We start from the raw sequence: 16,194 nt of genomic DNA on the forward strand, positions 1-16,194 counted from the left end.
CTAGTAGTTTCCAGCGCTGCCGGGCGGAGGAGAGCGGGCGGGCCTGCGGCGGCGGCGGCGGCTGCTCGGGAGCGGGTGGCGGCGCGACAGGAGAGCCGATGGCCAAGTGGGGCGAGGGCGACCCACGCTGGATCGTGGAGGAGCGGGCGGACGCCACCAACGTCAACAACTGGCACTGGTGAGGCGGGCGGGCGGGCGGGCGGGCAGGCCGCGGGGCCGGGGATCGGGGGCGGCCGGGGATCGGGGGCCGGGGCTGCCGGGGCTGTCGCGCAGGGGCGGCCGGGGACGCGGGCGGCGGGGCCCGGAGGGCGGCGGCCGAGCGCAGGACCTGGCGGCGCCCCACGTGGCCGCGGGGGTCGGCGACTCTCGGGCTCCGCCGTGGGTGCGGCCCGGGCTCCCGGTGGCCCCGCTGCTCCCGGGCTCCCGGCAGATGCTCCGGTGGCCCCGCTACTCCCGGTGGCCCCGCTACTCCCGGTGGCCCCGCTGCTCCCGGGCTCCCGGCAGATGCTCCCGGTGACCCCGCTGCTCCCGGTGACCCCGCTGCTCCCGGGCTCCCGGCAGATGCTCCCGGTGGCCCCGCTGCTCCCGGGCTCCCGGCAGATGCTCCGGTGGCCCCGCTACTCCCGGTGGCCCCGCTGCTCCCGGGCTCCCGGCAGATGCTCCCGGTGGCCCCGCTGCTCCCGGGCTCCCGGCAGATGCTCCGGTGGCCCCGCTACTCCCGGTGGCCCCGCTGCTCCCGGGCTCCCGGCAGATGCTCCCGGTGGCCCCGCTGCTCCCGGGCTCCCGGCAGATGCTCCCGGTGGCCCCGCTGCTCCCGGCAGATGCTCCCGGTAGATGCTCCCGGTGACCCAGATGCTCCCGGTGCTCCGGGCAGGTGCTCGCAGCGGCCTGGGCCGGGACCCCCCACCCCCCACCCCGCTCTCGCTCCCTTTGTCACAGTTCCTTCTGCTGCAGCCCTTCTCTTTTTCTCATCTTTTTCTCATCTTCCCCTCCTCTCCTTTTTTCTCCTCCTCTGTTTCTTTTCTTCCACCCCTCCCCTTTCTCTCCTCTCTTCTCTTTTTCTCTCCTCCTCTTCTCCCCTCCCCTCCCAGCTACAGGCTGCAGGTTTCCTTCCTGATCTGGCTTTTGCTGGTTTCCCAGCGCCAACTTTGCACCCTCCTGGGGGGGGGGGGTGTCTCTCTTTTCTTTTTATTTATGTATTTATTATTTTTAGTTTGACAGCTGGGGGCACCGATAGCTGGAGCCGAGGCTTGAGGTGCTGAGCCTCCCAGCAGCACTGGTTGCAGGGGCCGCCTGCCGCCCGGCTCTCCTGAGCCCCCGGAAGCCCTTGCACTGGGGGTGCCCTGGCCAAGTGAGGCTGGTGCCCACTGTCTGGCGCCTGGCGCTCCCGGCCCTGCAGGGACCCTGGTCTGTGTGTGTCTGTCTGTCTGCCACTTATTCTCTGTTGCAGGACAGAGAGAGATGCCTCCAACTGGTCCACCGAGAAGCTGAAGACGCTGTTCCTGGCGGTGCGGGTGCAGAATGAGGAGGGCAAGTGCGAGGTGACGGAGGTGAACAAGCTCGACGGAGAGGCGTCGATTAACAACCGCAAGGGCAAGCTCATCTTCTTTTACGAGTGGAGCGTTAAGCTCAACTGGACCGGTGAGTGTCCCTGGGCTGGCCGACTGTTCCGAGCCGGTGGGGACCTGCCCTGGGTACCCGCACGGCTGGACCCCCTGCGTCTGTGTTGGGACAAGGAGGTGACATTTCTTCGGACCCGCTCCTTCTGTCTCGGGTGACTTAGAAGTGGGGAGGGGAACTTACGTGTTTGTTCTGGCCATGATCTCGTCTGTGCGCCGTGCGGCTGACGCCTGGCACGGCTAATTCAGTAGCGTCCCTTCTGGGCTGTGTCAGGAGAAAGCCAGGGGCTTGTGAATGAGAGATCAGAGGCATGGTGGTGAGGGGCTTGTGAGTGAGAGATCAGGAGCGTGGTGGTGAGGGGCTTGCCCGACTTGGACGGGCCTCCCAGTTAGGATGCTGCCGTGTAAGGGACCCAGGAGATCAGGCACAGGGCAGAAGGTCGGGCCTGCTGTCAGCAGCTCTTAAAAACCACACCACGCAGTCATCAAGTGAGCGGGACGGGCTGACAGGGTCTGTGGAGCAGGCAGGCCGCCTCATCAGCGACAGCTTTTTAAAATTTAGAAATGTGACGGTCGGTGGCACTTAAGCTGAACGATGACTCGATCGGCTTGCTGCTTTACCTCGGAACAGGCCCGAAGTGTGCCTGTGCCAGGGTCACCAAGAGGGCTGCAGCTTGGGGAGTGGGGGACGGGGCCCATGCATCCAGGCGAACAGCAAGCACTGTGGGGCTCGAGTGATGGGGCGAGACTGCTGGCAGGGAGACGTGCCTGTCACACCCGCTTGCTTCAGGAGAGAGAGAGAGAGAGAGAGAGAGCGCATTGTGAGAGTCACGTTATGATCGGTGTCCCTTAGTGTCGAGCGCAACTTGACATTTTCAAAGCAAGCTCCCCAGTAAAACTTGACTTTGTCAGCTGAGTGTCCAGACCTCCCTGGCAGAGCTCGCTCTGGTGCTGCCTTCACGGAGCTCGTGCCCTCGGGGTAGCAGAGCGGTCACTTTGCAGACGGTCTCCTCCAGTAGATGCACGAGGTCCCACGTCTGTCCCTGGCGCCGCATATACCAGAAGGACACTCTTGTCCTCTCAACAATAAGTCAGTCTTTGTTTTTGTCCTTAAAGGGGGTTAAAGAGAGGAGAGACCCTGGCGGTGGCCCAGTGGTCGTGTGTTGGACTCTCAAGCATGAAGTCCTGAGTTCAGGCCTAGGCAGTGTATGTGTCAGAGTGAAGCTCTGGTGTTCCTTTCTCTTCTGTATTCCTTTTCTCCTGCCCTTCGTTCCCCCTCCCAAGTCTTTTTTTGAAAGGGGAAAGAAGCGTGAAGAGAGACTTCTGAGGGAGAAGGTTGCTTTCTCCCAGAACAAAGAGCCACGTCAGTCTTCGCAGAGATGTGTGTGTGTGTGGGGGGGGGGGTGGCTGTCAGAACTTGAGAGGCTGCCGACACTGCTCTGCTTTGACAGGTACTTCGAAGACCGGAGTACAGTACAAGGGACATGTGGAGATCCCCAACTTATCTGACGAGAACAGCGTCGACGAAGTGGAGGTTTGTGCTTCCTGACTTTTTAAGTTTTATTATCTTTACTTATCGCATAGAGGTGGTCAGAAATCGAGGGGGTAGGGGAGATAGAGGGGAATAGAGACAGACACCTGCAGCCCTGCTTCACCGCTTGTGAAGCTTTCTCCTCATCTGAGTCTTCCATGTTCTCTCTTCCTCAGATAAGAAAATTGATGGGGTTGGAGGAGACAGCATAGTGGTTCTGCAAACAGACTCTGAGGCTCTGGTTCAACCCCCCACACCACCGTAAGCCAGAGTTGAGCCAGCTCTGGTGAAGAAAAAAAGAAAGAAAGACAGAAAAGGGATAGGGATAGGGCCAGGGAGGGGGCATAGCGGTTCTGCGAAAGACTTGGATGCCTGAGGTTCAGGTGCCCCGGTTCAGTCTGGCACCGTCAGCCATTGCTGAGCAGTGAGCTGCTTAAAAAGAGAAGAGCCCCCATAGATCCAGCCCACCCCCAGCGGGGACGGAGCCATCTGACCTGCCGCCTGACAGGGCTACCGTCCGGGTCTTATTTGTAATGGTTATTTTTGTTATTTATTTATAAGTAACTGCTTTCTCGTCTTACCCAATGGTTTTGGGCTTTGGGGGATGGAGCCTTTGGGGGAAAAAAGAAGAAGAAAGGAAAGGAAAGGAAAGGAAAGGAAAGGAAAGGAAAGGAAAGGAAAGGAAAGGAAAGGAAAGGAAAACTGGCTAGTGGTCCGGGAGGTGGCGCAGTGGATAAACATTGGACTCTCAAGCATGAGGTCCCGAGTTCAATCTCCAGCAGCACATGTACCAGAGAGATGCCTGGTTCGTTCTTTCTCCTCCTATCTTTCTCAGTAGTTAAATAAATAAATAATCTTTAAGGGAAAAAGAAGGAAAACTGGCTAAAGGCCCAGGCTTGACCCAGCCACTCAGGGCTCTGGTCGACACCTGGTTTTCTGTCTAGGGCTGCACTGCCAGGGGAGCTGCCGGCAACTCGTGCCACTTGCTTCCTGTGTGTCAGCCGATCACGTGGCTTCCAGCGTTAGCCACCTTTGCCTGGGCAGCGAGAACTCTAGAAGGAAGTACCCAGACGGGCCCGGGCAGTCAAGTTCAAGCCGCCTCTACATTGTCAACTGCTCGCTGGCCACCCCTCAGCGCCGACAGCCCTTGAGTCACTCGCCACCCTTCTGCTCTCTCCCTCAGATCAGTGTGAGCCTTGCCAAGGATGAGCCTGACACGACCCTTGTGGCATTAATGAAGGAAGAAGGGGTGAAACTTCTGAGAGAAGCAGTGGGCATTTACATCAGCACCCTGAAAACAGGTATCCCAGCAGACCTCCAGAGGCCTCACCGGGCCACTCTCTGCCTGTCAGACTCGGATTTAAGAGCCTGGCAGTGTTCTTATGGCTAGTGGGGGGAGGGGTTACTTCTGGTCAGTCAGCAGGTGTTGAAAGATGACAGTAGCACAAGCTCTTGTGGTGTAGTCAGTCCCGGCTGCTGTGTCTCGAGCGTAAAAGGACTAGTCTTGAAGATTTGGTCACATATCAGTTGCCTTAAACAGTAGTTCAGATACGGCACGTCAAACATGCTGTTACAGCTCATTCAGCTTGTTTACCTGGCCACTGGAAGATGCTTTTGACGGTGGCATGTTTCTGCTGAGTGACACAGGCTCCATGCCTGAGTAAGCGTCCTTCCGCCAGGACTATTTAGAGTCCCACGTCTGCTGAGTCCTGATGTCCAGCGGTGACCAGGGTGCTTGTGGCCATTTGAAACAGAGCCCTCTGGGAGGTGTTCACTGGTTTTGCCGGAACAAGTGCTCTGAGAGATACCGTGTGTGTGTGTGTGTGTGTGTGTGTGTGTGTGTGTGTGTGTGTGTGTGTGTGTGATTTACTATTGTATAGAGACAGATTTTGAAGGGGAGAGGAAGGTAGAGAAAAAGAAAGACACCTACAGCACTGCTTCACCCATCCTGAAGCTTCTCCCCTGCAGATGGTTCCCACAGCCTTGAACCTGGGTCCTTGTGCTTTGTGGCGTCTGATGCTGTCAGCTGGTGTGGCTGTCTGATAGGCCTTAGGTAAAGTGGAGAAAGGGTGCTGTTGATAAGTGTATGACCACAGGTATCTTCATCTCCATTCCCTCTTTATTTTTTAATTATCTTTAGTTGTCTTTCTTTATTGGGTAGACACAGCCAGAAATCAAGATGGAAGGAAGAGACAGAAAGATAGGGAGAAGGAGCCAGGCAGTGGTGCACTGGGTTAAGTGCACAGGGTATGAAGCAAAAGGACCCACACAAGGATCCTGGCTCAAGCCCCCAGTTCCCCATCTGCAGGAGAGAGGTGAAGCAGGTCTGCAGGTGTCTTCCCCCCCCATCTTCCCCTTCCCTCTCAATTTCTCTCTGTCCTGTCCAATAAAAGAGGGGGAAAAGGCCCCAGAAGCAGTAGATTTGTAGTGCTGGCACCGAGCCTCAGTAATTACCCTGTAGGCAAAAAAGAAAGGGAGAGAGACGCCTGCAGCCCTGCTTCACCACTTACAAAGCTTCCCCTGCACCACTACCACCACCTTTTTTTTTTTGCCTCCAGGGTTATTGCTGGGGCTTGGTGTCTGCACCACGAATCCTCTGCTCCTCGAGGCCATTTTTTGTTGCCCTTGTTGTTTTTATTGTTACTGTTGTTATAGCTGTTGTTGTTGGATAGGACAGAGGGAAATGGAGAGAGGAGGGGAAGAGAGACAGACACCTGCAGACCTGCTTCACCACCTGCCAAGTGATCCCCCTGCCAGTGGGGGACTCGGGCGGGGGGGGGGGTCGAGTTGAACTGGGATCCTTACGCATGTCCTTGGCTTTGCACCATGTGCATTTAACCCACCTGCCCACCCCCCCTTTTTTTTTTCTTTTAAGATAGAGACAGGCAGCGAGAGAGAAAGAGATCACGTACTGAAGCTGCCTCCAGTGTATGGAGGTCAGGCCCGAACCCAGGTTGTGCACATGGCGAAGCAGCACACTGTCCCCGTGAGCTGCTTTGCTCTCCCTCCCTCGCCTCCCTTAAGACACTCAGGTGCCGCTGAAGTAGCAACCACCTCGGAGACCTCACGAGCAAGCACTGGTCAAGCTGTAGTGCTCCCCTGAGAGTCAGAGGCATGACACGTCCCCCGAGGGCGTGTTCCGGTCTCCAGTGTAGACGCACCAGGCTGGCGGGACCCGTAGAGAGACCTGTGCAGTCTGGTCCTCACCCCCGGCGGGTGAAGCTGGCCAAGGTCATCGAGCTGTCACAGAGCCTTAAGTCTCGGGTACCAGGAACTAAATTCCCAGGACGGGGGTTTGTCTTTGCAGAGTTCACGCAGGGCATGATCTTGCCCACAGTGAATGGAGAGACAGTAGAGCCAGCTGTGCAGCCAGCACTGAAAACTGAGGAGCGCAAGGTGAGTGGTGCTCCCTGGAGGGCTGCCTGGAGGCAGTGTTCCCACTGCTCCTCCTTTGCCTCATCTGCGTTCCAGCCCCTCCTGTCCACCCCAGCCTCTCAGCCTGGGAGCACCCGCAGCATGGAGGCATCTTGTCTCCCCCTCTGTGGCTGGCTTTGTGCTCATTTATAATAGACCTTTATTTTTTTTAAAAAAAAAAAGTTCTTAGTGTGATAGGACGGAGAAATTGAGAGAGGAGAGAGAGAGATCTGTAGCATTGCTCATGAAGCTCCCCCCCACAGGTGGATACTGGGGGCTTGAACCTGGGTCCTTGTGCTAGGTAATGTGTATGCCCCCACCCAGCTCCCAGTGTTGTTTCCAGCTGGGGTATTGATGGTTCATATTCTGACAGCAGCTAACTTCAGGAAATTGATGGGCCTTTTCCCCGTCTGCGGGCTGAGCGGCTGTTTTTTTCTGGAAATGGAACTTGTGTGATTCAGACTCAGCACTGCGTTGCGTGCCGTAGCCTGCTGTGGGGCACTGCGGGTGGGGCGAGGGGCTCTGGGCACCACCACAGCAAGGACCTGCTTGAGAAGGGGCACCGCCACCCCGCCCCAACAGGACAGAAATCGAGAGGGAGGGAGTGGTGGGGACAGAGGCGCCTGCAGTCTTGCTTCGCTGCTCAGGCAGCTTCTGCAGGTGGGGAGTGGGGCTTGAACCCAGGCCCTTGCCCATGACGATGTGTGCATGGAACTGGGTGTGCCCCAGCCCAGCCCCAGTCTTTCTTCCCCTGGAGGAGTCTTTTGTGATAATTGAGGATTTTTCTGGAAAATTTCCCCTCTTGACCAAAATGCCCATCTGCATAGATTTCTCGCATCTCCCTGGGACTTCAGTTCCACCGAGATGTCAGTTAAGGCGTAACCAGCCCTCTTGTTTGCCCTCAGAGCTTCCTGCTCCCCAGGTGAGAGACAGGGAGAGAGAAGAGCTGCAGAGAACAAGAGACGCCACAGTGTGGCTTCACCACTCCTCAAGTTTCCCCTTTTGTGTAGCTCCCATGACATGACTGGGGGCTTGAACCTAGGACCCTGCACATAGTGATGGGGGTGCTCTCCCAGGTGAGCTCTCTCCCAGCCCCCTTCACTGTTTAAATTGACAGTTTGATGCCGCTTCCACAGGCCGTGTCTGCTCCTTCAAAGGCCCAAGCCAAATCTGTTGGTGTCAAAATCCCCACGTGTAAGATCAGCCTGAAGGAGACCTTCCTGACCTCACCAGAAGAGCTGTATCGGGTACTCACCACCCAAGAGGTGAGTGTGGCCTCAGCCTCGGGACCCTCATTCCAGGGGGCTGAGCTGGGCTGACCCCAGCTGCTACCCTCTGCAGTTGGGTCACAGAACAGGAACCACTGGAACCACTGGGAATCCTTGTTTAAAGGGGGGGAAAAATGGGGAGAGAGTTAGAAGGTAGTGCAGCAGGTTATAAGCGCAAATGGCGCAGAGCCCAGTAAGGACCAGCGTAAGGATCCCAGTTCAAGCCCGCAGCTCCCCACCTGCAGGGGGGTCACTTCATAGGCGGTGAAGCAGGTCTGCAGGTGTCTGACTTTCTCTCCCCATCTTCCCCTCCTCTCCATTTCTCTCTGTCCTCTCCAACAACAATTAAAAAGGGCAACAAAAGATAAAAGATATATATATATGAAATACTCAAAAAATGGGTGTGGGGTGGGGAGACAGCACAGGGGTTCTGCAAACAGACTTTCCTGCCTGAGGATCTGAGGTCCTAGGTTCAATTCCCAGCACCACCATCTGCCAGAGCTGAGCAGGGCTCCAGTGGCATATTCTCTCTCTCTGTCTCCCTCTCTCTCTCTTAACTCTCTCTAGCTTGCTCTTTCCTCCCTATACCGCTCTCATTAAAATAAATAAAATTGGGGGAGGGGTTGGATGGTGGCACAGGTGGTGAAACGCACACATTACCATGTGCAAGGATTGGGGGTTCAAGCCCCTGGTCCCCACCAGTGTGTGTGTTGGGGGGGGGGCTCATGAGCTGTAGAGCAGGGCTGCAGGTGTCTCTATCTCTATCACAATCTAAAAAAAAAAAAAGCCTAAAGTAATGGCATCAGAGATGCAGAAAGGCTCAGCTCTCCTCGTCAGAGAGTTGAAAGTTGGTTTGTGGTAGAGCTGACCCTGAGCCTGGTCACCATACACGCTGACATTTTGGGAGCGAGCGTTGAAGCAGCCGGTGCCAGCTGGCGTTTGGTCCTGGGGCCACTGAACCCTGCGCCCCGTCTCCCTCGCCCTCTCCCTGCAGCTGGTCCAGGCCTTCACCCACGCCCCCGCCGTATTGGAAGCAGACAAGGGCGGGAAGTTCCACCTCGTGGACGGCAATGTCTCCGGGGAGTTCACGGATCTGGTGAGTCCTTGACGGCCACAGGCCCGGCTTGGACCCTGGTCAGAAGAATCCTGGTTCATTTTGTACCTGGGGGGTGGGGGAAGTAGGGAATGCTGTTCAAGAGAGTGTTCTAGGTTGAATCCTCTCCTCGTTCAGAATTCTCTAGAGGTTCCCCAGCAGGACTGATTAGTCCTTTCTGAAGAGCTCACAGTGGACGACATTGTGCATAGTGGTAGCTGGTGGTTTGCTGTCTGCAGTGCTGACATGTCACCTGGGCAGGAGGGCTGGCCCTGGCTCCGGGGAAAGAGGAGCAGCCACGCACGACAGACAGACAGACAGATGGGCTGTGGGACTCCGCTCGGGTGGGCGTGTGTCTCAGAGACCGGCCTCTTGTCATTTCAGGCCCCTGAGAAACACATCGTGATGAAGTGGAGGTTTAAGACCTGGCCGGAAGGTGAGCGGGCAGTTGCTGCCGACACTCCTGTTAGTCTCAGACCCAGCCGGGAGCCGCGGGCCTGAAGCCTCTCCCTCTGCCTCCCCCAGGGCACTTCGCCACCATCACCCTGACCTTCGCTGACAAGAACGGAGAGACAGAGCTGTGCATGGAAGGCCGCGGCATCCCTGCACCCGAGGAGGAGCGGACACGGCAGGGCTGGCAGCGGTACTACTTTGAGGGCATCAAGCAGACCTTCGGCTATGGCGCGCGCTTGTTCTAGGGCAAGGGGGTAGTGCAGGGCCTCTCCCCTCCGGCCCCCTCCCCAGCTGAGGATCCGGCTCACAGGATCGCACCATCGACCTATAGATAAGGGGGCTGGAGCCCGGGCTCCCTCCCTCCACATATACCTTGGGTTTGTGCATGTTTGGGCTGGGTGGGAACTAAGGGTGGTTTCTCTCTTGTATGTACATACGCTTAATAAAGATAATTTTTAAAATGCACAGCTCTGGAGCCTGTGGCTGGGTGAGCGCTGCTAATTAGGAGCTTTGGAAAATGTGAGGGCTGGGCGTTAGCACAGTGGGTGGAGCACAAGGACCAGCACCACATGTAAGTCCCTTGACCCTGGAAAACTGCAGAGCAGTGGTGCCCCGCAACCCCCAATAAGAATGGAGGAAAGAAAAGGTCAGCCCAGAACTGGTACTGAGACAGGTGTGACAGTCCTGGGGACATCCCCAAGGGAGGTCTACACACCCAGCAGGGTCTGGGCAGCTGCTGCTTAGAGCCCGAGATGCCCCGTGCTGCGCTGGCGACCTTTCTGAGGGCAGCCAGAGACTGGGAGGGAGGGCAGCAGGGTGGCCCAGCGGATAAAAACCAGGGCTCTCAAGCATGAGGTTCTAAGTTCAAGCCCCAGCATCCAATGTGCTAGAAAGACACCCTGGTTCTCTCTCATTAAAGAAGTAAGTATTATAAAAAGGGCACCGGGTGGTTGCATACCCAGTCAAGCACACACAGTACTAAGCGCAAGGACCACACACGAGCAACCAGGTTCAAGCCCAGGGCTTGCCACCTACAGGAGGGACCCTTCACAGGCGTCTGCATGTGTCTCTCTTCTTCTCTCTCTCTCCCCCTCCTCTCTCAATTTCTCTCTGTCTGTATCCAATAATAAATCAATTTTTAAAAGCAGAGGGAAAAAAAAAAGACAGCTTCTGCCAAGTTTAAACACGCCCAAGTGAAACTTGCTGAATCCCGGAGGTGAGGAGAGGCTGCCCTGCGCCCGCTCTGACCTTGTAAGGTGTGGTTGGCACAGTGCTGGGGAGAGGGCACAGTGCTCTGCACAGACGCTTCTCTGGCTGGGGCTCCGTCACCACCAGAAGCCAGAGCTTTAACGAATGTTTCAAACCAACACGAAAAATAATACCATCCAGTGAGATTAGAGTGGGAGAGGGAGACCGAGAGACCCCTGCAGCCCTGCTCCACCACTCACGAAGCTTTCCCCCTGCAGGTGGGGGCCGGGGGCTCGAACCCGGGTCCTCCAGCCGTGCGATGTGTGCACTCTACCAGATGCACCGCGACCTGGCCCCCACCCCCTTCTTCTAGCGTTTGCCCTTCTTCCGCAGCCAGTCAACAGCGTCAGGTTGAGCCTGATGTAAAGTTTCGAGACCTCCTTAGAATCTGGAGAGGTGGCAGTCTTTGACTATGTGGGTCATAGTCTGTCTGGAGCCACAGGGGCAGTTCGGGTCGTCTCTGGCTCCCCAGCGATGGAACATAGCGGCGCACCGGCCATGGCCTGTTTGATAGCGATGGAGGAGGGCCCGATCATAACGTGCCAGGTCAAAGCCGGGTGGACGCTCGCAGGGGTCTGTGATGAGGTGTTTGTTCTTGACCTCAGCTGACTGCCAACTCTGTTTCCAAGAGTCTGGAACAGAGAAGTTCAGTGTAGGCGTAGGGGACCAGATTGGATGACGAGACGTCAAGCATTGGACAGGGTGGGCGAAGATCTCCGCATATGTTGGCAGGTCCGGTCGAGCGTAGACGTGGGAAATGAGCTTAGATGATGCCGCATCCCGACGAATATCTGGCGGGGCGATGTTGCTAAGAACTGGCAGCCAGACAGAACTTGAAAATAAAGTGCTTTATTCTCGGGGATGGCAGAGAAACTCCACCCCAAGGCGGCATGAGAGGCGCCGTGGCCCCCGCCCCGCCCCGCCCCGCCCCGCCCCGCGAGCTCCGTGCACCCGCAGAGCACGCGCCCGGCTGGGTGCTGGCGCTCAGTACTCCTGCGCCTCCCGCAGCTGCAGCAGGTACTCGCGGCGCCCCGGGTTGGCGGCGCAGGAGAAGCCGTTGTTGGGGGGCCGCACGGCGTGGTAGCGGCTCCAGTCGCCCTTGCAGTGCAGCAGCGGCAGCGTGTCGAACTTGTGGTGCAGCTCGGGCGACAGCGCGGACGACACGAGCTGCGCGGTGGCGGCGCCCCGGCCGCGGGTCAGCAGGCGGCGGCGCGCGTCGTAGCAGCAGAGCTGGGCCGCCAGTGTGCGCGCGCCCGCGCCCGGCTCTGAGCGCAGGCAGGTGCGCGCGGGCGGCGCCGGGCGCGCGCTGTCCAGCCGCCACCAGAAGTGCCGCCTGGTGGGCCCATCGCGCACGTGCACCGGGCCGCGCAGGGCGCCGCGCGGCAGCTGGCAGGGGCAGCTGGGCAGGTCTTCGGCCATGAGCTGCAGGTACAGCAGCAGGTAGGGGCTGCGGCACTCCAGCCACTTCTTGCAGCTGTCCACCTCTGCGGGGAGAGGGCGCGAGTCAGGCGGCGGCCGGGGCCGGGAAGGGGAAAGGGGTCGGAGAGACAGAGAGAAGGAGAGACAGAGATAGAGAGAAAGAGAGATGGAGAGACAGAGAGATAGAGGCACCGAGAGATAGAGGCATCGAGAGACAGAGATAGATGGAGAGACAGATAGAGGCATTGAGAGATAGAGAGACAGAGGCATCGAAAGACACAGAGCTGGAGAGACAATGAGATGGAGAAACAGAGATAGAGATGGAGAGACAGAGAGATGGAGAGACAGATAGAGGCATCGAGAGATAGAGAGACAGAGGCATTGAAAGACACAGAGCTGGAGAGACAATGAGATGGAGAAACAGACATAGAGAGATGGAGAGACAGAAAGATGGAGAGACAGAGAGATAGAGGCATCGAGAGATAGAGAGACAGAGGCATCGAAAGACAGAGATGGAGAGACAGGTAGAGGCATCGAGAGACAGGGAGTCGGGCGGTGGCGCAGCAGGTTAAGCGCAGGTGGCGCAAAGTGCAAGGACCAGCATGAGGATCCCGGTTCGAGCCCCTGGCTCCCCACCTGCAGGGGAGTCACTTCACAAGCGCTGAAGCAGGTCTGCAGGGGTCTGTCTTTCTCTCCCCCTCTGTCTTCCCCTCCTCTCTCCATTTCTCACTGCACCACCTCCTGGCCTGAGTGTCACTATTTTAACTACTGGACCCGCTCCCTACTTAAAGATTTATTTACTGAGGCCAGAGAGATAGCTGGCTGGCAGTGCAGAGACACCTCCACCCCCTGCCCCCAGGAGAGACAGTGGCCCTCGGCCCCCACTGACCTGGGTCCACCATGGCTGTGACATTGTCAGACAGTGGATGCTTTTTCCCCAGGTCCAAGGAGCCTTTGCGGAGAGAGGGGCCAGGTTAGTGCCCTGCCTGCCTGGGCCCTCGGTACCCACAGCCCACCTGCGCCCGAGTGCCCTGGGGACCCCGGGGTGACAGACCCACCCTGCCAGAGCAGCTCTCACCAGGGCAGGGGGGCAGGTCGCAGGTGGCCGTCTCCGTGGCAGTGCAGAGGAAGCCACAGTTGCGGGTCCTCTGCTGGGTGGCATTGCCACAGGTGGCGCTGCAAGGGGACCAGGGGCTCCACTGCTCAGACTCTTCCTCTGGGGGAGACAGGGAACTTGGTGAGCAAGGAGGCAGGAAGGCGGCGGGAGGGGGCGGCACAGGGCCCCCTGCAGCAGGCTGTGCCCAGGTCCTCAAAACCCAGGATGACAAGCAAAGTGCCCACTGGCAGATGAGTGGATTAAGAAGTGGTATATGGGGAGTGGGGCCATAGCGCAGCGGGTTAAGTGCAGGAGGGGCAATGCGCAAGGACCAGCGTGAGGATCCCAGTTCCAGCCCCCGGCTCCCCACCTGCAGGGGAGTCACTTCACAGGCGGTGAAGCAGGTCTGCAGGTGTCTCTCTTTCTCTCCCCCTCTCTGTCTTCCCCTCCTCTCTCCATTTCTCTCTGTCCTATCTAACAAGGATGACATCAACAACAATAAAAAAATTTTTAAAAGACACATAAGACTTGCAGCCCTGCATCAACACTCTTGAAGCTTTTCCCCTGCAGGTGGGGACTGGGGGCTTGAACCCAGTTCCTTGTGCACTGTTGTGTGTGTGTGTGTGTGTGTGTGTGTGTGTGTGTGTGTGTATGTATGTGTTCAACTGGTGTGCGACTGCCTGCCTCCTCCCGCTGAGCTTTCAGTGTGACACCCCAGTCAGAGTTCTGTAGAATAAGGGCTGTGCCATCTTCTATCTGACAGAGAGCAGCTGAGGACAGGAGACAGCAAGGCCCCCTCCCCAAGGCCACTGAGCTGGGAAGCAGCAGACCCGGGCCTCAGCCCCCAGTCTGGGGACAAGGCCAGCTGTGAGCAGTGGATTCACGTCTTTCCCCTGTGTCTGAGGAACCTGTAAGGCATCAGGGGCCAGGCGGTGGTGCACCCGGTTTATCGCACATAGTACTAAGTGCAAGGACCCATGCAAGGATCCAGGTTCGAAACCCTGACTCCCCACCTGCAGGGGGAAAACTTCACTAGCAGTGAAGCAGGTCTGCAGGTGTCTGTCTTTCTTCCCCTCCTTTCTCAATTCCTCTCTGTCCTAGCCAATAACATGGAAAAAATGTCTGCTAGGAGCGGTGGATTTGTAATGCAGGCACTGAGCCCCCATGATAAGCCTGGAGGCAATAAATAAATACATACATAAAGAAATGTGCATTTTCAGAACTGGGCACTTCCTGCCACATCTGCTCTGCTCAGGGCACTTTAGCACTTGGGGGGGTGGAGTCACTGCAGGTGTTTGTTCTATAAGCCCCTTCCCAGCCTCGCCCATAGCGCAGCTCTCCTGCACCCCTGCTTCCAGCCAGGCCAAGAGTGCTGCCCCACTCACCGCTGTCCTCCAGGGCCCAACGACTGAAGATGGACAACCCATCTTCGATGCTCTCCTGCGAGTCCGAGTCCTCCAGGTCCTCCAGATCATCCCTGGCTCCAGAGTGGTCCTGGTCCCCCTCCTCATCCCTCATCCAGGAGAGCTCCTTGGAGTGTGGGTGGTGATTATGCCATGAAGCCAGAAAGCCCTGCTCCTTCTCAGCCTGGGGGTCCTTCACCTCAAGGGTCGCCTGTGAGGGAAGGAGGTGGGCAGCCAGTGAGGCTCTGAGAGGACCCCAGAGGGAGGGGAGCCTCCAGAGCCTCCAAGCCAGCTCCTCTGCGGGCTCCTCTGATGGCCGCCCGCACTCACCTGCCCAGACACCTCCCGCACTCACCTGCCCACCCGCCACCCGCACTCACCTGCCCACCCGCCGCCCGCACTCCCCTGCCCACCCGCCGCCCGCACTCACCTTTCGGGAGCCCTTCAGCCGCCGGGTCGAGACCGCGGGAACCGGGGCCAACAGCGCCGCCAGCAGCAGCGCGCCGAGCAGGAAGCGCGCGGAGCGGGGGAACCGAGGCATCGCGGCGGCGGCTCCGAGGCTGTGCCGGCTCCCGCCAAGCCCCGCACATTTGAGGCTCCTCCAGGGGCGGGTCCCGCCGCCGCCCCCGCCTCCCGCTGCGGGCGCCCGGCCTGGCCTGGGGCTGCGACCTGCCCGGCCCCCAGGACTCACCGCCCCGCAGCCACCAGACCCCCGCCCCCGCCCCCGCCCCGTGCCAGCCCCTCCAGGCCTCCAGCTCCGGGCCCAGCACCCCAGACACCCCTAGGTCACCTGCCCTCCATTCTAGACCCCTAGGCTCGCAGGCCCCCAGCTCGTCCAGGTTCCCAGGCCCCCAGCCCCCTGGCTTATGCAGGCCTCCAGCCCCACCCTACATCTAGCTCCCCAGCTGCCGGTCCCCCCAGCACCCACCCTGGCCCCAGCTCCCAGTGGGCCGCCCACCTGGACCCCAGCCCCCAGTCCATCCTGTCCCCATCCCCAGCCCCCAGTCTTCCCCCCCACCAGGGACCCCAGCCCCCAGTCCATCCCACCCCACCCCATCCCCAGGTCCCCAACTCCCAGTCGGCCCCCAACCTGGACCCCAGCCCCCAGTCCATCCCACCCAGCTTCCAGTCAGGCTGCCACACTTGGGACCCCAGCCCCTAGTCCATCCCACCCTCTCCCCCAGGTCCCCAACTCTCAGTGGAGCCCCCACCAGGGACCCCAGCTTCCAGTTCATCCCAGCTCTACCAGGGTCCACAGCCCCCAGTCCATACCATCCCCCTCCCAAGATCCTAGCCATCCCCCCAACCTGTGACCCCAGCTCCCAGTCCATCCCACCCCTGTCCCCAGCTCCCTATTGGACCCCCACCTGGGACCACAGCCCTGAATCCATCCCACCCCCCCTCCCAAGATGCTAGCTGCCCCCCCCCACCTGGGACCACAGCTCCCAGTTCATCCCACACCCATCCCCAACTCCCAGTCCATCCCCAGCTCCACAGCACCACCAGGCCCCCAGCCCCCAGTCCCCCCATACCAACCCCCCAGCTGTCTGACCCCAGTCCCACAACCTCAATCCCCCAGCTTCCAGCACCCACAGCAACTCCCACTTCCAACCTTCCAGCCCCCCACCTTCAGGTCCCCAGGTCCTCAGC

General features: G+C 58.8%; 1 protein-coding gene and 1 long non-coding RNA gene across 2 annotated transcripts; one reads left to right on the forward strand and one right to left on the reverse strand.

The window, feature by feature from the left end:
- Positions 1–11: 11 nt before the first annotated feature.
- Positions 12–9,843, forward strand: AHSA1 (activator of HSP90 ATPase activity 1). The gene is made up of 9 exons (XM_060181341.1): positions 12–178; positions 1,451–1,641; positions 3,071–3,153; positions 4,334–4,451; positions 6,458–6,546; positions 7,701–7,829; positions 8,827–8,928; positions 9,310–9,361; positions 9,451–9,843. The coding sequence occupies exons 1-9, from the start codon at positions 99–101 to the stop codon at positions 9,621–9,623; spliced, it is 1,017 nt and encodes a 338-aa protein (XP_060037324.1). The 5' UTR covers positions 12–98; the 3' UTR covers positions 9,624–9,843.
- A 3,097-nt stretch (positions 9,844–12,940) lies between these two features.
- On the reverse strand, positions 12,941–14,588 carry LOC132535406 (uncharacterized). The gene is made up of 3 exons (XR_009547184.1): positions 14,527–14,588; positions 13,124–13,261; positions 12,941–12,997 (listed from the first exon to the last, which is right to left on the reverse strand). It is a non-coding gene; the product is annotated as an uncharacterized LOC132535406 (long non-coding RNA).
- Positions 14,589–16,194: the final 1,606 nt, after the last annotated feature.

This window comes from Erinaceus europaeus, chromosome 22 (genome assembly GCF_950295315.1).
Source record: "Erinaceus europaeus chromosome 22, mEriEur2.1, whole genome shotgun sequence".
Classification (NCBI taxonomy): domain Eukaryota; kingdom Metazoa; phylum Chordata; class Mammalia; order Eulipotyphla; family Erinaceidae; genus Erinaceus; species Erinaceus europaeus.

What these genes read in the sequence shown, in the direction of transcription:
- AHSA1 (XM_060181341.1), top strand. Translation starts at nt 99, where the DNA reads ATGGCCAAGTGGGGCGAGGGCGACCCACGCTGGATCGTGGAGGAGCGG. An exon ending in AACGTCAACAACTGGCACTG is followed by an intron (nt 179 to 1,450) that starts GTGAGGCGGGCG and finishes TCTCTGTTGCAG; the next exon opens with GACAGAGAGAGATGCCTCCA. An exon ending in CCGGGGAGTTCACGGATCTG is followed by an intron (nt 8,929 to 9,309) that starts GTGAGTCCTTGA and finishes TTGTCATTTCAG; the next exon opens with GCCCCTGAGAAACACATCGT.